The 20,827-nt window shown below is 54.5% G+C and overlaps 3 protein-coding genes across 7 annotated transcripts in view; 1 reads left to right on the top strand and 2 right to left on the bottom strand.

Moving 5' to 3' along the window:
- Positions 1–4,495, top strand: part of BCKDHA (branched chain keto acid dehydrogenase E1 subunit alpha) — a 31,647-nt gene extending 27,152 nt beyond the window's left edge. For both annotated transcript variants that reach the window (XM_010380797.2, XM_030941670.1), the window contains 4 exons: positions 1,657–1,863; positions 2,111–2,252; positions 2,479–2,650; positions 3,928–4,495. In XM_010380797.2, coding sequence (XP_010379099.2) covers positions 1,657–1,863; positions 2,111–2,252; positions 2,479–2,650; positions 3,928–4,098 — 692 coding nt within the window. In that variant the 3' untranslated portion in view covers positions 4,099–4,495. The remainder of the gene's footprint in view (positions 1–1,656; positions 1,864–2,110; positions 2,253–2,478; positions 2,651–3,927) is intronic.
- Positions 4,496–4,843: 348 nt separating this feature from the next.
- Positions 4,844–7,076, bottom strand: B3GNT8 (UDP-GlcNAc:betaGal beta-1,3-N-acetylglucosaminyltransferase 8). Its single transcript, XM_010380796.2, has 2 exons — positions 6,770–7,076; positions 4,844–6,295 (listed from the first exon to the last, which is right to left on the bottom strand). The coding sequence occupies exon 2, from the start codon at positions 6,262–6,264 to the stop codon at positions 5,071–5,073; it is 1,194 nt and encodes a 397-aa protein (XP_010379098.1). The 5' UTR covers positions 6,265–6,295; positions 6,770–7,076; the 3' UTR covers positions 4,844–5,070.
- A 3,742-nt stretch (positions 7,077–10,818) lies between these two features.
- Positions 10,819–19,304, bottom strand: DMAC2 (distal membrane arm assembly complex 2). Of its 4 annotated transcripts, XR_749867.2 has the most exons (7): positions 19,256–19,304; positions 17,602–17,795; positions 15,125–15,205; positions 12,583–12,719; positions 12,318–12,480; positions 11,670–11,902; positions 10,819–11,175 (listed from the first exon to the last, which is right to left on the bottom strand). XR_749867.2 is itself a non-coding variant. In XM_010380792.1 (6 exons), exons 1-6 carry the CDS (start codon positions 19,271–19,273, stop codon positions 11,725–11,727), a joined length of 771 nt encoding a protein of 256 aa, XP_010379094.1. In that variant the 5' UTR covers positions 19,274–19,304; the 3' UTR covers positions 10,819–11,724. The 4 variants fall into 4 exon arrangements, 3 of the variants coding, with proteins under 3 accessions (XP_010379094.1, XP_030768810.1, XP_010379096.1); XM_010380792.1 differs by having other exon boundaries at positions 10,819–11,902; XM_030912950.1 differs by lacking the exon at positions 10,819–11,175 and having other exon boundaries at positions 11,764–11,902; positions 12,291–12,480.
- Between the last annotated feature and the right edge of the window lie 1,523 nt (positions 19,305–20,827).

Raw genomic sequence — 20,827 nt, 5'->3', positions numbered from 1 at the left:
CAAACCCACCGGGTACCAGGCCTGCACCCTCATAGCGTGGAGAACAAGGAATCGGAGCCCCTTCCTGCCCTCTGGGGCCTGTAGCCTGATCTAGGGTTGGTCTGGGCTCTGGCTTCTTTGCCCTAGGGCAGCTGAGATGCATGAGTTTGTGTCTCTCCAGGCCTCAGCACTGTGCCCGGCACAGTAGAAGGCTCCACACCCCTTAGCTCATAGTGTTCTTCTGTTGGGAAGCAAGAAGCCGTTTGAGCCTCTTAGGTGGGACGTGGGCAGGGAAGCTTTCTCAGACGAGGGGGCATTTAGGGGGCATTTGAACTAAAGGTAATAGGGTTTCCATAAGGCTGGGACCTGCCCCTAACCTTCCCTCTGGGTCCCTGCTAAGTCACTTCAAATGTAAGAAGTTCCTGCTGTGTGCCAGTGCCACTCCAAGTACAGGGAACAAAAGCAACGCAAACGCCTTCCTGGTGCTGCCATCGTGGTGGGGGAGATGGACAGTAACAAAGATGGAGAGGGAATGCCTGGAGTATATGAGGGTGGGGGTCCTGTAGGGACCAGCCAAGCCAGTGGGGTGTGGTACACTGTGGGAGTAGCTGGGGGCCGTCACTACAGTGACACTGAAGTATGGACCAGAGGAAGTGAGGGAGGGAGCTGTGTGGTGTCATGAGGCAGGTGTGAGCCTGGTGTGTTTGAGGAGCAGGGAGGAGCCCAGAGGGGCAGGTGTGGAGTGAGCGGGTATGGGGTGAGCAGGTGTGGGGTGGTTGGAGATAAAGTCCAGAGGTGGTGGGAGGGCTGCAGATGGTGTAGGTTGGGTGGGGCCTCAAGGCCTTTGCCTTTTGCAGGGATGTTGACTTCTTTTTTTTTTTTTTTTTTTTTTTTGAGACGGAGTCTGGCTCTGACGCCCAGGCTGGAGTGCAGTGGCTGGATCTCAGCTCACTGCAAGCTCCGCTTCCCGGGTTTACGCCATTCTCCTGCCTCAGCCTCTGGAGTAGCTGGGACTACAGGCGCCCGCCACCTCGCCCGGCTAGTTTTTTTTTTTTTTTGTATTTTTTAGTAGAGACGGGGTTTCACCGTGTTAGTCAGGATGGTCTTGATCTCCTGACCTCGTGATCCGCCCGTCTCGGCCTCCCAAAGTGCTGGGATTACAGGCTTGAGCCACCGCGCCCGGCCAGGGATGTTGACTTCTACTTATACTGGGACAGGAGCCATGGGTGGGGAGGAGTCTGCTCCTCCTTGGCCTGGCTCACCTCTTCATAGAATCCGCAGGCCTCCCTGTGGGTAACAGATTGGGCAGTGTGTGAAGGGCTAGTAAGGAGGCTGCCCGGTAACTTGGGCTTGACCAGGGTGATGCTGAGGAGGAGGTCAGAGGGGTCAGGTTCTGAAGGTGGAGCAGATGTGGGGAATGGTGGGAAGTTTGGCTTGGAGATGATGCTGGAGTCTTCAGCCTGAGCAGTTGGAAGGGTGGAGCTGCTCTCAGCTGAGCGGGAGGAGACCTGGATGGGCAGATGCTGGGGGCATCAGGAGCTCAGGTGTTTTCTTTCCCCTTGAAGCCTGGTTACCGCTGGCCTGAGCCTCAGAGCCCTGGGTTGTGTGAGTGTGAATGAGTGTGAGTGAGTGCGTGTAAGTCTTCGCCCCTGCTCACCACCCTCTCATCCCCTGCAGCGGTGGGGGCAGCCTACGCAGCCAAGCGGGCCAATGCCAACAGGGTCGTCATCTGTTACTTCGGTGAGGGGGCGGCCAGCGAGGGGGATGCCCACGCCGGCTTCAACTTCGCGGCCACACTTGAGTGCCCCATCATCTTCTTCTGCCGGAACAATGGCTACGCCATCTCCACGCCCACCTCCGAGCAGTATCGCGGCGATGGCATCGGTATGGGCTCTACTGGCTGCTCCCCACCCCGCCGGGATCGTCTCCTTCCCTCCCCTATCCCTCCACCCCTGCCGTCCTTCCTGGTGCTTCCTGTGTCCTGTCGTGTCTGGCACTTGGTCAGCCACAGGAGTCGAGGTCCTGAGCACTCAGCCTTGCTCTCTCTGTCCTCTCCCTGCTCGTCCCCTTGGCCTCGTGCATGTTCCTCATCTCAGCCCTAGCCTGACCTGCCTTCTCTGTGTCCCCACAGCGGCACGAGGCCCCGGGTATGGCATCATGTCAATCCGCGTGGATGGTAATGATGTGTTTGCTGTGTACAATGCCACAAAGGAGGCCCGACGGCGGGCTGTGGCAGAGAACCAGCCCTTCCTCATTGAGGCCATGACCTACAGGTACCCGCCGCTCCCCCATCAGCACCCCCACAGCACTGACAGCCACTGTAGCATCTTCCTCATATCGATCACTGTCTCCAAAACATGGCCTTATCACCTGATGTTACATTTCCACCTTGCCTTTATTCCGTTTCCACTCCTCCTTCCCTAGTCCACCCCCAACCTCCCTCCTGACCCCCACTCCAGGGAGCCCCACACTGACCTGGGGCCCTTTGCCCCTATGCAGGATCGGGCACCACAGCACCAGTGACGACAGTTCGGCGTACCGCTCGGTGGACGAGGTCAATTACTGGGACAAGCAGGACCACCCCATCTCCCGGCTGCGGCACTACCTACTAAGCCAAGGCTGGTGGGATGAGGAGCAGGAGAAGGCCTGGAGGAAGCAGTCCCGCAAGAAGGTGAGGGCACCCCACCCAGGAGGGTGTGCTGGGGGCTGCTGTGGCCTGCAGAGCTCGGGAGGGATTTGCGGGACACCAAACTGGGAGGCTCAGGGATAACCCCAGTGATGTCTCAGATGTGGCCTGTGGAGCTAGGCTGTTGGGGCCACGTGTGTCCTAGCTCTGTGTCCTTGGCACGTTGCCCTCCACTTCCTTGTCTTTGAAGGGGGATGCTGGTGGTGCCCATTTCAGAAACTGGTTTGAGGCTGGGCATGGTAGCTCACGCCTGTAATCCCAGCACTTTGGGAGGCCGAGGTGGCAGATCACTTGAGGTCAGGAGCTCGAGAACAGCCTGGCCAACATGGTCAAACCCTGTCTCTACTAAAAATACAAAAATTAGGGCTGGGCGCAGTGGCTCATGCATGTAATCTCAGCACTTTGGGAGGCCAAGGCGGACAGATCACCTGAGGCCAGGAGTTTTGAGACCAGCCTGGCCAAGATGGTGAAACCTTGTCTCTAATAAAAATACAAAAATGAGCCGGGCATGGTGGCGGGTGCCTGTAATCCCAGCTACTCGGGAGGCCGAGGCAGGAGAATTGCTTGAACCTGGGAGGCAGAGGTTGCAGTTAGCTGAGATCGTACCATTGCACTCCAACCTGGGCAACAACAGTGAGACTCCATCTCAAAAAAAAAAAAAAAAAAATTAGCCAGGCGTGGTGATGCGCGCCTGTAGTCCCAGCTACTTGGGAAGGTGAAGCAGGAGAATCGCTTGAACCCGGGAGGCGGAACTTGCAGTGATCCGAGATGGCGCCACTGCATTCCAGCCTGGGCAACAGAGAAACTATCTCTTGAAAAAAAAAAAAAGAAGAAGCTGGTTTGAGGAGTAGGTGGTGAACCGTGTGCAGTGTACGTGCCCTGCCCAGAGTCAGTGTGCCACCCTCCCTGGCTGGTCATTAGGAGCCAGGAGCCTTGCAACCCAGTGGTCAGGGCAGCACCCAGCATAGGGCAGCACTGTGCGTCCTGTCCCTGCCCTTCTCTGTGCCTCAGTTTCTTCATAGCTCAGCTGCCTACCTCTTAGGGCTGCTGAAAGCCTTAAATGAATCCACACACTTGCATAGCGCCTGATCCCTGCTGGGATTTGGGGTGTTTCGTTACACCTCTGCTAGGATGATAATTTCCATTGTCCAGGTGGGAACACAAAGGCTTGGAGTGGTTAACTCCTTGCCGAGGCCCCGCAGGAGGAGGCAGGGCCCTGCATGGGAGGCCAGCTGCCTGCCCACTGCCCCATGTCCCCACAGGTGATGGAGGCCTTTGAGCAGGCCGAGCGGAAGCCCAAACCCAACCCCAACCTGCTCTTCTCAGACGTGTATCAGGAGATGCCCGCCCAGCTCCGCAAGCAGCAGGAGTCCCTGGCCCGCCACCTGCAGACCTACGGGGAGCACTACCCACTGGAGCACTTTGATAAGTGAGGCCTGCTCAGCCCACCCCCACCCGCCTTCAGCTACCCCGAGAGGTAGCCCCACTCTAAGGGGAGCAGGGGGACCTGGCAGCACACTACCCTCTTCCCCAGTCAGCTCCCTCTAAAACACTCGGCGGCCAGGGTGGCTGCCGCTCTTCACCCCTGCTCCTCCAGTCTGTTACATTGTCGGGGGACAGTATCTGCAGCAGTTGCTGGGGTTCCGTCAGCCCCCTTTTCACTTGTTGTTACGGTGCCTTCTCCCAGGGGCTGGGTGAGGGGGTGTACAGGACTAGAAGCCCCTCTGGGCATAGGGTGGACATGGCAGGTCGGCCTGTGGAACTTGCGCAGGTGCGAGTGGCCAGCAGAGGTCACGAATAAACTGCATCTCTGCGCCTGGCTCTCTACCACCTCTGGTCTCTGTTTCCTGGAGTTTGGGGGTGATGTGAGGCCACCCCCAGCTTCTCCACCTTAGATAAATAAGGTCAAAGCCCTTGAGATACCTACTTCCCCTGGAAGCTTTCGCACGCTGGAAGGTTAGCTCCAGCAGACAGGATGGGTGTGGGGTGGTCCTCCAGAGATGGTCTCCTGCTCTCTCACAGAATGGGGCAAGCTTGCTGTCCAGCAGAGTGATGGGGAGCCCAGTAGAGCTAGCCCTGCCCAGCAAGGGTGCAGGGGAGCGTCCAGGATGGTCAGGGTGTGGCCAAGCCCTGCTCCCCACCACTCCAGGGCCCCACAGATGAAAAAACAACCCCAGGCCTCAGATTAGGGAGTGCATGTTTTTCAAAAACAAAAAGTAGGCAAAAACAGCCCACCACCCCATCTTTCCTGCCCAGGCCCCTGGCTGGGGAGGCCAAGGAGTGGCTTAAGTTGTCCAGCTTCTAGGCCCTCCTCCCTCCCATCAAGACCTGGAAGGAGGGGCTGAGCCAGGGGCAAGCCCCAGAGGCCCGGGCCAGGTCAGCATCTCCACCCTCCCCACCGAGAGTCAGCACTGGAGCCTTGGGTCTTGCAGTTGTTTCCAGAGCCGAATGCTGGCCTGAGGGCCCAGGGGCCGTACTAGCAGCAGGTTGCGGAAAGCGCAGTGGTCCGCATTGCGGTCTGCTGGCCAGGCTGTGAGGAAGCCTGGGTGGGCCTGGGGCACCAGGCCCAAGGCTCGGATGCAAAGGCCAGTATAGACGTCCTCAATGGGGAAGGGTGCCACACGGGCTGCTGCCCGCAGCAGCCAGGGTGCCAGGCGCCCGGCAATGACGTAGCCACCCCCGCTTGCATAGGCTGGGTAGCCACCTTCGAAGAAGGACTCGGGCACGTAAAAGGGTCCTCCTGGCTTCCGGAGAGGCATGGCCTGTGTAAAGACCTCACCCAGGTAGAGGTTTCGGGCCGAGGCAGGTGGCAGGGCCCGCAGGTGAGCCAGCAGGGCAGGGGTGTACACAAAGGCATCATCCTGGGCTCGCAGGACAAAACTCACGGCGGGGCAGTGGCGGCCCAGCCAGGCCAGCAGCAGCAGGTCTTTGAGCGTCTGGTTGAATGGGACGTCGAGGAAGTCCCAGAGCAGCAGGTCACTGTAGCGACGGCTCTCCCAGGCCACTAGTGAGTCTAGGTCAGGCCCCGCCTCACCCACCGGAGACCCTAACAGGAAGAGCAGCCGGATCCCTGGAGCTGGACTGCCCCACGTCTCCCTCACGGCCTGTCGTTCTGCAAAGCGCCCTGGTTCTGACTTGACGGCCAACAGCAGGTAGGGGACATCAGTATCCGAGCAGCTGGAGACTTGGCCGCCACCGTCTCCAGGCAGCCACTGTGGGAAGCTCCGGCAGGCTGCTGACAGCAGGAAGCGGCGGAGGTCCTTGGGGTAGGAGGTGAAGTCAGGGATCTCGGCGGCGGCTGCGGCCCCCCAAGCCTGGCAGTCCCCCGTTTCAGTGCTGTCCCCACTGGGCAGGGACCCCAGCCGCCACTGCTGCTGGTTCCAGTAAGCGAAGGACAGCGGGCCAGTCTGGCCCAGGCGGGCGGAGAGGTTGGCAGGTAGGGTGGGCTCAGGGTTGGCTGGCGTGGGGCCTGGCGGGGTGCCCCGAGGGCTGGGGTAGGCCTTGCTGAGCCGGGACTCGGATGTCCACTCGATGTACACTTTGAGGCCCAGGAGTGTGAGCAGTGCTGACAGGCAGAGAAGGCACTTGGGGCAGCGCATGACCTGGCCCAGGGAAGGGGCGGCCGCGGAGCTACAAGGGAGCCACAGGGGAGCCACGGAGGCCATTGGGGTGTGGGGATGGGCCTCCAGAGAGGGCCCAGCCAGGCCCCAGGCAGACAGCTTCACAATCTCCCATAGTCCCTGCCAACCCCCATAACAGCTTCTCTCAGTCCCAGATCCTAAACAGCTCCCCTGACCCAGGGACCCCGTTGGTCCTTATTCCTAGACCTACGAATCCCCCATTCCAATCCCATTCCAGCACCCTGGTCTTCCCACTCCGTCCAAATGCTTCCACCTTCCTAAGAGCCCAAGGGTCTACCTCTTCCCTGTCTCTATCCAGGACAAGGGACCCTGCCGTCTATCTCCTCCCTCTCCCTCCATTTATTGCCCTCACCAGGAAATCAGGAGCACGATTCCTAGCTCCCTGGGGTTAGAAACCCAGCCTGCCTCCCACAACATCCCCCCAGCCAGGGACAGGGGAACCAGGGATCTCATGCCTTTTTACCTCTGGGTCTGGCTCCCACCAGCTCCGGGTGCTGGCCTCAGGTCAGGCCTCCCTCAGCTCCCTCTGATCTGCCTGCCCCAGCCCCTGCGTTGTCGACCGGCCAGGCCCAGCCCTGCCCAGCCAGTCCAGAGGGGCGGGGAGGGGAGCGGAGCGGGGAGCAGGGAGGGCCCCAGGGGCCGGGGCGGGGCTGAGGCAGAAGGGAGGGAGGGAGGGAGGGAGGGAGGGAGGGAGGGAAGAGGGAAGAGGGCAGGAGGCCGACCTGAGAGATGGAGCTCTGGCGTGTTAGGGCTGGTTTCTGGTAAGACAGCTGGGAAGGGTGCAGGGGGCAGCCACAGAAACAAGACGGGGGTGTTGCGAGGCCTAGGAGGAGAGAACCAGGGCCTGGGGAGGGAGGGGGTACCAGGGAGGGTGAGACTGAGGGCTGGCCTTGGCTGGGGAGTGTCAGAGTGACCAGGGTGAGGCAGGGTCCCACTGAGGCAAAGATGGGGAGGCTGAGAGGCTGGCATCCGGCTGCGCCCATGGCCAGGAGGCGGCAGTGAATGTGCTGAGTGGGAAGGGATCGGCGGGCCCGCCAGAGAGAAAGATGTTTGTTGTAGCTGCCCAGTCAGGGTGAGGTGGGGGGAAGGGGGCTGGTGAGGAGGAGGAGAGACAGAGACATTGTGGAGAGGGAAGGGACAGCCAGGGAGCAGAGAGAGGAGAACTGGGATGAGACAGGCGATGGAGAGAGCTGAGGGGGAGAGAGAAGATAGGAAAGTGGGAAGGTGGCCAGGAGGGAGAGGGGGAGGGAAATGGAGATCCAAGAAAGATAAGGGGTTGTGGAAGCCCTGTGGGGTGCTCATGGGGGAAAGAGAGGTTGAGAGAGGCAGGTGGAGGGCAGAGGGGAGGGACTCAGGCTTCTGAGCCAGACCCCGGGAGTGGCGGAGAGGGAGCCAAGGGGAAGAACAGGAGAGGAAAAGACTGGAGCTTCAAGGGCAATAGAGGGTGACAGGGTGGGGCGCACAGGGAACCCCGGGAGCTAAGCTGACCCCCTGTACCTCCTCCATCCTAAGCTGACCCCTGTACCTCCTCCATCCGGGCTGCCTGCCCAGCAGGGTGGGAATCCGTTCCTACCTTACCCCCAACGTCCAGCCCTGGAGCCTGCCTCGCCCTGGGCCCCGCCCCTCCCCCAGGGGCACTGTGACTCTGGGAACACTCACATCCAGCTCCCTGGGGCAGGAGAGGGTGTCTGCCTGTGTTTGCGTCCCTGCCCTCCAGAGGTCCCTGCTGTTGGTACTGCATCAGCTCTCTGAAGACCTCCCAATGGGACTAAGGGGCTCCCACTAAGCCTGGGCTGACCCCTTCACTCCACCCTCGTTTTGGGGCAGGCCTGTCCCCATCATGGCAGGAACCCAGTCTGTCAGCAGCAGCAGTTGATCTGTCCAGCCCTGATTTCCTCCCCCCAAGTTTGAATAATGGAGCCTGTGGGAACAGCTGGAGGAAGAGAGTGGGGAGGAAGTGGTGAATATTAATGGAATAATAGCTGGAGTGGGAAATGACAGCTAGGGGCTGGGGGCAGGAGCCCGAGCACCTCCCGAGGGAGTCTGCAAGTTCACTCTACCCTGGGGCTGGGAGGGAGGGACGCCAGGCCCCCTGAGCTCATCTAGCTTCTGGGGGCAGGGGGTGCTGCTCTTCCTGGAAGCATTATGAAGCTTCGGAGGGTGCCTTTCTTTTTGCCTTTGCCATGTGCCTTAGTCTGGGTACAATCAGGAGAGAGAAACCACACAGGAATGGGAATAGGGAAAGTTCAATATACAGAATGATTAACTCTACCATGGGATTGGCCAGTAAGGGGTGCCTTCTTGGGGAACATGGTTGGAGAGTGGACATGCTGGTGGAACATGATCATTCCAATCCAACACTTCCATCTCCCCAAGCCTTGGGACTCCCCTCATCCATCTTACGCTAGGGCAGTTCTGGTCTCTCTGCCTCATTAACTTTAGGCCACTGTTGGATCCAAGTTCTGGTTAGGTACCCAAGCAAGCTATTAGAACCACGTCCAGCTGCACAAGGTAACCCATGAAATCCAGAAGCTCTAGAAAGCGCACTCATGCCAGTAGATTTGGCCTGAGCTAGCGTTACATCCACCCTCATTGGTGTCACATCCTTAAAATCCACTTCTGCATGCATTCCCCAAGTTTCTGACTCTGTATATTTGTGAAGCCTTGTCATTCTCATCGTGTAAAAGCTGGCACCTGTCCACCTGGAGCAAGCTGATTTGACTCCTAGGTATTAATGGGTCTAGAGGCAGCAAGGGGCACTTGTGGTGAGTCTTAAGAAGAATGGGGTGTATCTGTTATTTCTGTGTAAGAGCTGGCCATGAGAAAAAAAAAACGGGTGGGACAGTGGCTCACCCCTATAATCCCAGTACTCTGGGAGGCCAAGAGGGGAGGATCACTTGAGCCCAGGAGTTTGAGACCAGCCTGGGCAACATAGTAAGATCTTATCTCTAATTAAGAAAAAAAAAAAAGAAAAAGAATAGACAACCACTTTCAAGGTGTCTGCCCCTGGTGAGGTCATCACAAGGTTTCTTCTTTTTTTTTTTTTTCTGAGACAGAGTCTCACTCTGTCACCCAGGCTGGAGTGCAGTTGTGTGATCTCTGCTCACTTCAAGCTCTGCCTCCCAGATTCACACCATTCTCCTGCCTCAGCCTCCCAAGTGGCTGGGACTACAGGCGCCTGCCACCACGCCCGGCTAATTTTTTTGTATTTTTAGAAGAGATGGGGTTTCATCGTGTTAGCCAGGATGGTCTTGATCTCCTGACCTCATGATCTGCCCGCCTCGGCCTCTCAAAGTGCTGGGATTACAGGCGTGAGCCACCGCGCCCGGCCTTTTTTTTTTTTTTTGAGATAGAGTCTTGCACTGTTGCCCAGGCTGGTGTGCAGTGGTGCGATCTCAGCTCACTGCAACCTCTCTGCCTCCTGGGTTTAAGTAATCCTCCTACTCGGGAGGGTTCAGCCTCCCAAGTAACTAGGATTACAGGCGCCCGCCACCATGCCCAGCTAATTTTTTTTATTTTTAGTAGAGATGGGGTTTTACTATGTTGGCCAGGCTGGTTTTGAACTTCTGACCTCATGATCCACCTTCCTTGGCCTCCTGAAGGGCTGGGATTACAGGTGTGAGCCACTGCGCCGGACCACATCACAGGGTTTCTAAGCACAGGAAGGCTGGTAGGTTCCTCAGACACTGATAAGTCACTCGCTTGAAGTGACTTGGGGGTTCAAGATTGCCTGTTTACTCTGGGTCCAATTAGATGACCCCATTCCAAAGAAGTAAAAACTTTTGGGCTGGGCATGGTGGCTCGTACCTGTAATCCCAGCACTTTGGGAGGCTGAGGCAGGCGGATCACCTGAGGCCAGGAGTTTGAGAACAGCGTGGCCAACATGGCAAAATGCTGTCTCTACTAAAAATACAAAAATTGGCTTGGTGTGGTGGTGCGCGCCTGTAATCCCAGCTACTCAGGAAGCTAAGGCAGGAGAATTGCTTGAAACCGGGAGGTGGAGGTTGCAGTGAGCCAAGAGATCGCACTACTGCACTCCAGCCTAGGCGACATAGCGAGACTTGGTCTCAAAAACAAAAAAACAAAAAACAACAAAAATCTGGGGGCTGTCATGCAAGCTGTCTAGTTCTCAGACTGTGACTTGAGCTGAGTTAGCAGACCCACGCTTGTCACTGTCTGTGGGCACTCAGGGGCACTCTGGAGAATCCATCCAATACCCTGGTCTTTAGAATTGTCACAACTACCACAGCTGTTGAGCACAGCAGCCACAGGGGGTCCCAAGGCACGTGCCTCATCTCTGTCAACCACAGGCGCTTGTGGGATTATGATGCCATTGCATGCTGTGGGCCTCTGGCATCTGGTTTCCCATCAGCAAGAGCTCAGCACTGCGCCCAAGCCCAAAGGCACAACCAAACCAATCCTGGAATCCTATCTTAATAGTCTATTCCTGGGACACTCCAGGTATCAACTCTGTATTCATCAAGATGCAGTCAGGAGAGAAAAACCACAGAGTAACTTGAACAGGGAAAGTTTAATATAGAGAATTACTGGCTTTAACAGTGAACTGGAATAATGAGGGCTTCACTGGTAAAATGCTTCTGAATTGACTGGAAATCCATCTGGGGTGCTGGGGAATGTTATTCCCAGAGAGGTGCCTCAGTGGAGGTGCTGTGTCTCCTATGCAACTTCTGGGGGCTGGAGGGTGCCAAGGGCAGCTGCTGACCGCCTGGTGCTTCAGGAGCTGCGTGCTGGGGAAGCCACATGCACTGTGGGGTCCAGAGGCGGAAGCACAACCGGAACCAGGAAGCAGGTGCCTTTCCTCCTGTAATGCCTGTTTGGTGCCCTCTACTGACAAAGCGTATCCCCTTTCTAAAGAAACGCAGACCAAAAAAGCTGAATTTGGAATATGAAGTCAATAAATCCATAACCAGCAATACCATGGGGCCTGGGGTGTGCTGGCCTTTAGTGAGTGGGGCAAAGGATGCTGCACATCCTGTAGTGAGCAGAGAGGCCCTGTACGGGGGAGAACCATCCCTGTAAAGTGTCAGTAGCAGCTCCTGTGTCAGTCAGGGTCCCTGCAAGAAATGGCAGTGCACTCACATAAGGACAGTTTGAGAAGAGTCTCTTGACAAGGTGAGTGTGGCTCTCTGCAGCTACAGACAGCCTGAGACTTTACCTCCCCAGGCCTGAAGAGGGGCATGGAAAGGGCTGTCTGAGAGGGTGACAGGAGCTGTGACTTTTAGCCAAGGGCAGCCAGGAATAAATACTGGGCCTTCAGGCTCTGTCCCTGTGATTGGCCAGCACTATTCCCCCACCCCCATGTTGAGTGAAGACAAATGGAAGCCAGAAGTGTGGCGAGCTACCAGACATTCCATGCAGCCCGCTGAGAAGCCACTCGAGTGGGGACAGGGCTGAAGGCTAGGCAAGGACAGGGCTGGCCGTGTCCTGAGGCTGCTCCTCCGGCCCCAACTTCAGGCCCTCGGCCCAGTCGACCCCCACAACCTTGCAATTGGGCAGCATCTCCTCCACCAAGATCTGAGTGAGGCCTGGGTTGGACACAGCAGGGAGGTCCGAGATGTCCAGCCTGCGGAGGTTCCTGAAAAGGGGGGAAGAAGGACAGGAAGCCAGTATAAGGACAGTGTGTGTGTGTATAGGGAGGTACTTGCCCCAAATTTCAACCTTAGCTTCCTAAAATAAAATCTTTATAGCTATCCAGGCACATGAAGCCCAGTGTGTTAACTGCAAATACGCAACTCTAGCTCCTGCTGTTCTGCAACAGCATCGATATCATAGAGTTTTGACTAAAACAAAAAGGAAGAAAAACCAGGAGTCATTTAATTCTTCCAGAGACTCACTGTGACTGCTCATCTACCACAAATACTCTAGGTTTGTGATGGAGGCAGGGGGATATGAGAACTGCCCAACGCTGCTCCTCCCCACTTCCTCTCCTGCATCTGTGTGAGGTGGGAGAGATGCCTGCGTACGGGGCCCAGGCTGAGCTGAGGTCTCACTGGAGGTGGTGGAGGCAGGCAAGGCCCCGTTCGGAGACGCGGGGACAACCGGCCAGCGAGAGCTCCTGCAACGAGTCGGCCAGTGGGTAGAGGCGGCTGAGACACCAGTCGTCCACGTGGGGGCAGCGCTGCAGCAACAAGGACTGGAGCTCCTTCAGGAGGACTGTGGTAGGGAGAGGGCAGGATGGCACCAGGGGCCTTTCTGGAGCCCATCACCAAAGGGAAAATGTAGAGGCCTGTCCCATCTCCACCCTACCGCACTCACGGAGGTTGTCCAGGCCCTCGTAGTTGATTTCACAGTCACTGGCATCCACAGCTTCGACAGGCACTTCCTGGAAATTCCAGAACTCTGGAGAGAAATGGCCATACTTATCTGGTCTGATCCACTCCTTGTCTCGAAACCTGGAAACGGGAGAGGGAGTGTCAGTAGGGCAGCCGAACCTGCCCCAGGCCTCCAGCCTCTTCGGAACCTTCCCCAGCCCTATATAATATGTATAGGTCACCCCTGACATAACTAACTCCATCTTAGAAAAAGACTCCATCTGGCTGTGCGCAGTGGCTCACGCCTATAATCCCAGCACTTTGGGAGGCTGAGGCAGGAGAATCACTTGAGTTCAGGAGTTTGAGACCAACCTGGGCAACATAATGAGACCTTGTCTCCACAAAAAAATACAAAAATTAGCTGGGCTTGGTGGCTTGCACCTGTGGTCTCAGCTACTTGGGAGGCTGAGGTGGGAGGATTGCTTGAACCCAGGAGGTCAAGGCTGTAGTGAGTTGTGATCATGCCACTGTACTCTAGCCTGGGAGACGCTGTCTGAAAAAACAAAAAAAAGGAATGTTTTGCCAGTTTCACATACCTAGAAACTGAGGGTCAGCGAGATTACAGATAACATAATAGCAAAGAGGTAAATGCAAGAATCCTTGTAGATGGGCAAAAGTTAAGGGACATTTTCAAACATGTATACTGTTTCTAAGGAAGTTGACAGAGGAAGTGCTCAAACCAGATGGAGGGGTAGATGAAGTCTATGTGAACTGTCTTTTCCGAAAAAGAAAAAAAGCAAAGGAAAGAGAAAGGGAAGGAGAAAGGAGGCGGGGAAGGAGGAAAGAAAGAAAAACAGTATTGAGCACAGGCCAGGTGCTGCTGGTGGCTCACGCCTGTAATCCCCAGCACTTTGGGAGGCCGAGGTGGGTGGATCACTTGAGGTCAGGGGTTGGAGACCAGTCTGGCCAACACGGTGAAATCCTGTCTCTACCAAAAATACAAAAAATTAGCCAGGCATGGGGGTATGTGCCTATAATCCCAGGTACTTGGGAGGCTGAGGCAGGAGAATTGCTTGAACCCAGGAGGTTGCAGTGAGCCGAGATTGTGCCGTTGCACTCCAGCCTGGGCGACAGAGCAAAACTCTGTCTCAAAAAAAAAAAAAAAAAAATATTGAGCACATATGCATTGCTAGGCCTCTTACATCGCAAAATCAGTCAATCCCTCACTCTCTGACAGGGTCTCACTGGGTAGCTGGGATTACAGGCATGCACCACCATGCCTGGGTAATTCTGTATTTTTGGTAGAGACGGGATTTCACTATGTTGCCAAGGCTGATCTTGAACTCCTGGCTCAAGTGCTGTACCTGCCTTGGCCTCTCAAAGTGCTTGGGACTACAGGCGTGAGCTACCACGCCCAGCCATTATTATTATTATTTTGAGACAGAGTCTTGCTCTGTCGCCCATGCTGGAGTACAGTGGCGCGATCTCGGCTCACTGCAACCTCTGCCTCCTGGCTTCTAAGGGATTCTCCTGCCTCAGTCTCCTAAGTAGCTGGGATTAGAGGCGTGCGCCACCATGCCAAGCTAATTTTGTATTTTTAGTAGAGACAGGATTTCACCATGTTGGCTAGGTTGGTCTCGAACTCCTGACCTCAGATGATTCACCAGCCTCAGCCTCCCAAAGTGCTGGGATTACAGGTGTGAGCCACCGTGCCCTATTATTATTTTTTGTGACAAGGTCTCGCTCTATTGCCCAGGCTAGAGTTCAGTGGTGTGACTATAGCTCACTGTAGCCTCCTGGGCTGAAGCGATTCTCCTGCCTTGGCCTCCTGAGTAGTTGGGACCACAGGCATGTGCCACTGCACCTGGCTAATTTAAAATATTTTTTGTAGAGACAGGGTGTCACAAAGCTGCTGAGGCTGGTCTCAAACTCCTGGCCTCAAGTGACCTTCCTGTCTCGGCCTCCCAAAGTGCTGGGATTACAGACATGAGCCACTGTGCCCAGCTCCGTTCAGCCTTTTTTTTTTTTTTTTTTTTGATACTTTTGAGACGGAGTCTTGCCTTGTCCCCTAGGCTCGAGTGCAGTGGTGCAATCTCGGCTCACTGCAACCTCCGCCTCCTGGGTTCAAGCGATTCTCCTGTCTCAGCCTCCCCAGTAGCTGGGATTACAGGCGCCCGCCACCACACACCCAGCTAAGTTTTGTGTTTTTAGTAGAGACAGGGTTTTGCCATTTTGGCCAGGCTGCTCTCGAACTCCTGACCTCAGGTGATCCGCCCACCTTGGCCTCCCAAAGCATTGGGATTACAGGCGTGAGCCACCACGCCTGGCCCCCATTCAGTCTTTATAGCAAAACTTGTAGGTTAGAAATGATCACCATCCCATTTTACACAGGACAAAACTGAAGCTCAGGAACAAGTCCCAAGCCACACAGCCAGAAGGCGGCAGAGACCAGGGGACTCTGAAGCCTGTGTGACTGCAGAGCCTGGACGTTAGAGAGATAGCCCACCACCTGCCCCCAGCCCATTCTAACACCTTAGCGGTCATACTTGACTGCGCCTCCTTGCTTCAGGATGAAAAAGGCACCTGCACAGTATGGACCATGTTGCTCCTCCAGCCAGGTGAAGGATCTGCAGAAAAGACAGTAGCTAAGGGTGAGGCCTGGGGAGCACCACAGCCCTCATGATGCCCCAGTGCTGTTAAGAGGGGCAGAGTCCAGCAAACCAGGCATGCAGACAGACTGAGACAGGCTGAAAATATTTATTGCCCACCTACTAAGTGCTGGGCACTGGGGGCAAAGTGGTGACCAAGGCAGATAACATCCCTGCCCAGTCTGGAGATTAGTGCAGTAATCCAAGCCATTATACAGGGAGAAACAGATAACAACCCAGGAAATAACAGCAAATTGCAGACAATGTCAATTCCATGACCAAATAAAGCAGAGAGGCTGACTGGGAGGGGTGGGGAGCAGAGGGGTGGGGACGGTGGAGGCTGAGTTTGGGTGTTAATTGGAGGAGGTGACATTTGAGCAGAGATTTGAGTGGTGAGAAGGAACAGAGTATAAAGGAGAGACTCGAATTAGGATGGCTGAATAAATAAGAAATAGGGATGTCGCCGGGCGCAGTGGCTCACACCTGTAATCCCAGCACTTTGGGAGGCCGAGGCGGGAGGATCACGAGGTCGGGAGATCAAGACCACGGTGAAACCCCGTCTCTACTAAAAATACAAAAAAAATTAGCCAGGCGCGGTGGCGGGCACCTGTAGTCCCAGCTATTCAGAAGGCTGAGGCAGGAGAATGGCGTGAACATGGGAGGCAGAGCTTGCAGTGAGCTGGGATTGCGCCACTGCACTCCAGCCTGGGCAACAGAGCGAGACTCAGTCTCAAAAAAAAAAAAAAAAAAAAAAAAAAGAAGAAGAAAAAAAAAAAAAATTGGGATGTCATGCTGACAGGGGGCCAGTGGAGTCCTGGTCAGGGGGTCTCAAAGCTCAGTAGGGGCTATGTTTTAGGCCTTGGAGATTGGTTCTCATTTGAAGGTTCTGAGCTGGTGATGGTAAGATTCCTTGAGCTGCTTTGTAGATTATAAAAAAGTATGGGATAGGCCAGGTGTTGTGGCCCACACCTGTAATCCCAGCACTTTGGGAGGCTGAGGCAGGTGGATCATCTGAGTCAGGAGCTCGAGACCAGTCTGGCCAAACGTGGTGAAACCCCAGCTCTACTAAAAATAGAAAAATTAGGCATGGTGGCGTGTGACTGTAATCCCACCTACTTGGGAGGCTGAGGCGGGAGATTGCTTGAACCCAGGAGGCGAAGGTAGCAGTGAGCCATGATCACACCACTGCACTCCAGCATGGGAGACACAGTGAGACTCTGTCTCAAACAAAACAAATTTTGGCCAGGCATGGTGGCTCATGCCTGTAATCCCAGCACTTTGGGAGGCCAAGGCAGGCTGATCACCTGAGGTCAGGAGTTTGAGAGCAGCCTGGCCAACATGGCGAAAACCCGTCTCTACTAAAAATACAAAAATTAGCTGGGCCTGGTGGCAGGTGCCTGTAATCCCAGCTACTCGGAAGGCTGAGGCAGGAGAACTGCTTGAACCCGGGAGGCAGAGGTTGCAGTGAGCGTAGATTGTGCCACTGCACCCCAGCCTGGGAGACAGAGCAAGACTCCATCTCGGGGTGGGGGAGGGGGGGAGAATGGCCGGGCGGTGGCTCAAGCCTGTAATCACAGCACTTTGGGAGGCCGAGACGGGCGGATCACGAGGTCAGGAGATCGAGACCATCCTGGCTAACACGGTGAAACCCCATCTCTACTAAAAACACAAAAAACTAGCTGGGCGAGGTGGTGGGCGCCTGTAGTCCCAGCTACTTGGGAGGCTGAGGCAGGAGAATGGCGTAAACCCGGGAGGCGGAGCTTGCAGTGAGCTGAGATCCAGCCACTGCACTCCAGCCCGGGCGACAGAGCGAGACTCCGTCTCCAAAAAAAATAAATAAATAAAAATAAAAATAAAAGAAACCCCATCTCTACTAAAAATACAAAAAGTTAGACGGGCGTGGTGGTGGGCGCCTGTAGTCCCGGCTACTCAGGAGGCTGAGGCAGGAGAATGGCGTGAACCTGGCAGGCGGAGCTTGCAGTGAGCTGAGATCGTTCGTGCCTGGGTGACAGAGTGAGACTCCGTCTCAAAAAAAAAAAAAAAAAAAAAAAATTGGCCTGAACAACTGGGTGGGCAGCACTAGCGTTTACTGGGATGGGAAGGCTTGGGAGTGAGCAGATGTTTTTTGGGGAGAAATCAGGGTTTGGTTTTAGCCATGTTAGGTTTGAGATGCCAGTTAGACTCTGAGTAGAGCTGGTGGGTGGCAAGCTGCCTATGTGAGCTGGAGTCCTTGAAAAGGGTACAGGTTGGAGATGGAGCTGCAAGAGACAAGGCTGGCACTGGAAACCACAGTGCTGCCTGGGAATGGCAAGGACAGGACCTGGGCTCTGGTGGGCCAGGGTCTCCACAGGGTCTTGCAGGCCAGAGATTCTCACCGATTTTTCATATGCACCTTGGACATCTCCCTTTGGAGCAAGTAACCCCTCAGAGCCTCCACATCGTAGAAATGGTTGGTCAGGAACTGGAGCATCGTCCTTTCCTTCTTCTGATTGCCCTCTGGGACCACTGCCCCACCCAGGCGATGGATGCCCCTGGTCCCATTCCACATGCGGGCCACCAGGCGCAGGGACTGGGGAGGGGGAGAGGAAAGGAGCTGAGCCTGGAGCCTCCTGGGAGACACAGAGGTGGATCCCCCAGTTCTTGCTCCATGATCCTCAATCCCTCTGCTTCCCAACTCGCCCTAAGTTCTTCCTTCAAAACTTCAAAATTGTCTGAGATTCCAAAAATTTCCCCATGTTTTTTCCAAGTTCCTCTTCCCCTTAGTCAACCCTAAATTCTCTCCTTAACTAGCCATATACTGTTGATTTTCCTAAATTCTTCCTCTAACTTTTCCCCCAAACCCTTATCACTCAAAACCTGCATTCTTTGACCTCTTAATTTCCCACAGATTTGCCCCTTAATTACCCAATTCTTCTTCTGGGGTTTTCCCAAATGACTTCTTTCCCCAAAATATAATCTTAAAAACGTATCTCCAAACCTCATGGAGAGCGCGCTCTGAGCAATCCCTAAACCCAACCAAGCCTGTCCAATCCGCCGCCTGCATGCAGCCCAACACAAACATGCAAACTTTCTTAAAACATTAGGAGGATTTTTTTGTGTGATTTTTTTTTTGACTCATCAGTTATGGTTAGTGTATTTTATGTGTGGCCCAAGACAATTCTTCTTCGAACAACGTGGCCTAGGGAAGCCAAAAGATTGGACACCCCTGAACCGAGAAGGGTAAAAAAAGCATGAGCTTTGAAGAGGAGAGTAAGAAAGTGGAGGGGTGTGGCCACAGGGAAGAAGCCCCCAAACGCTTCAATTTTGCTTTCAAGGTCTCTTCTTAATCTACCCCAGTTTCTCTTTGCTTTAACCAAGTTTTTTTTTTTTTCAAATTCTCCCCATAATTTTACCCACACCCTTATTTTCCTTAAAAATTTAAAGCTGCCAACCTCTTTAATTTTCCCTAAATTCATTCCTTGATTTTACCCAATTCTTTCTAAATCCTCTGAGAGAACATCTCAAATTCTCCTCTTAATTTCACCCAGATCATGCCCTTGGAACCCCCAAATTGACCTCTTGGTTCCCCCGCCCATCATGCTTTTGAGTTTTCTGTAAAAATTAGGCAATTTCCCACGAACTTTTCTTACATTTATCCTTCGGTCTCCTAGGACCAAATCCCACATCCTTGAACAAACAATCCCTTTCAAGCCCTCTTATCCTACAGGCCCCACCCTTGCCTGTCCATCAGCTCCTTGTGTCATCCCTCCCTCTGATTGGTTAGTCGCGTCGCTCTTCGGAAGTCACTCCCTCATCCCCACTGGATACTCTCAGCCAAGTCCGTGCCTCGCTAAAGCGTCTCCTCCGCCTGTGACCCCCACAGATCCTTCCTGGCCCCCAATAGCCACAGGCTTGCACTCCCAGTACGGGGCTTGCCAGTCTTAGCCGCTGCCTCACGGCTCTTTGCTCTCGTGGCCGCCAACAGAGGCTTGAATGCGGAGGCTGCAGAGCGGACTTCAAATTTAGGGCTCTAGAACTCCTGTCACTTACCAGCCAGGGAGCCGCCATCTTGCTAAGATTACGTAACCGGAAGGGGTCGGTCTTACCCCACTAGCCTGGGCCAGGGCGAACTTATTCTCCTGTGGCCACACCCCGCGTTTCCTAACCGTCCTCTTAAAGGTGCACGCACTTTTTACTCTCCTAGGGTTTAGGGATTGCTCACAGCGCCCTCTCCCCGAGCTTCAAAACCAGACACAGGTCGGGCGCGTTGACTCACGCACCTGTGAGCCCAGCACTTTGTGGAGGCTGAGGCGAGAGCATCGCTTGAAGCCAGAAGTTCAAGACCAGCCTGGGCAACATAGGGGAGCCCTTATCTCCACAAAAAAATAGGGAAACAAAAAATAAAATATTAGCCGGGCATGATGGTGCATGCCTGTGGTCCCAGCTACTTACAAGGCTGAGGTGGGAGGATGCTTGAGCCAGGGAGGTCGAAGTTGCAGTGAGCTGTGATTGCGCCACTGCACTCCAGCCTGGGCGACACAGCAGACGCTGTCTCTTAAAACAAAAAGTTGAAAAACAAAACAAAACAAAAAACCAGGACTCCACAATCTTTCCCTAGGAGAAGATGGGGTGTCCTTCCCGGCAGAGTCTCTTTCTTTCCTGACTGCAATTGCAGTCTCCCTGAGCTTTCTTGTTCTTCCAGCTTCCTCTCACTACCTCTTTAAAACGGGGAATGAGGGGGCCGAAAAGCTGACCACGTCATTTTTAAAAATTAGGGTCAGGTAAGAGAAAGAGTGGGTGAAGAGGTTAGACTTCAAGGTTAGAGACTGAGGTGAGATCTCAAGACCAGTTCGGAGTTCAAAGCTAGATAGCAGCATGAAGAGCCATTGTGAAGTCTTGTGGATAGCAGTATTCATTCATTCATTCCAAGAATATTTACTGAGCACTTACCACATGATGGCAGGCACTGTTCCAGGTGCCCAGATTACCATAGTGAGTAGGACAGACCCAGTCCCTCTCTCAGGGAGTCAACATTCTGGGCTGGGACAGCATGGATATGGGAGAGGATAGATAAGAAACAAAGGAATCAGCAAGGTAATTTTGATAATAAGCATATTAAAAAAAAGTGACTGGGGCGTAGGGCCATCAGCAAAGGCCTCTCTGAAGAGGTGACATTGAAGTGGAAGTGAATGATAAGGAAAGAGCCATTCAAAGATCTAAGGGAAAAGAGCTGCAGGGAGAGGCAGCCTCTAGAGCAGAGAGGCCTTGAGGTGAGAACCAGCTTGTAGACAGAGATAGGAGACTGGGTTAAGAGGTGGGCAGGGGCTGACGGTGCGGCCTGGTAGGGTTTTATTCTATTCACAGTGGAAAGAAGGGAGTGTTAAAATCGGATTTACATTTTGTAAAGATTATCTCTGCCAGGTGGAGAATGTACCTTAGAGCAGTAGTCCCCAACCATTTTGTTACCAGGGACTGGTTTTGTGGAAGACAATTTTTCCATAGACCAGGGGTCAGGATGTGGGGTGGGGATGGTTTTGGGGTGAAACTGTTCCACCTGAGATCATCAGGCATTAGATTCTCATAAGGAGCAGGCAATCTAGATCCCCCACACGAACAATTCAC

This window comes from Rhinopithecus roxellana, chromosome 12, assembly GCF_007565055.1.
Source record: "Rhinopithecus roxellana isolate Shanxi Qingling chromosome 12, ASM756505v1, whole genome shotgun sequence".
Classification (NCBI taxonomy): domain Eukaryota; kingdom Metazoa; phylum Chordata; class Mammalia; order Primates; family Cercopithecidae; genus Rhinopithecus; species Rhinopithecus roxellana.
Note: the sequence above shows the minus strand (reverse complement) of the source record. Positions and strands in the feature narration are given on the sequence as shown.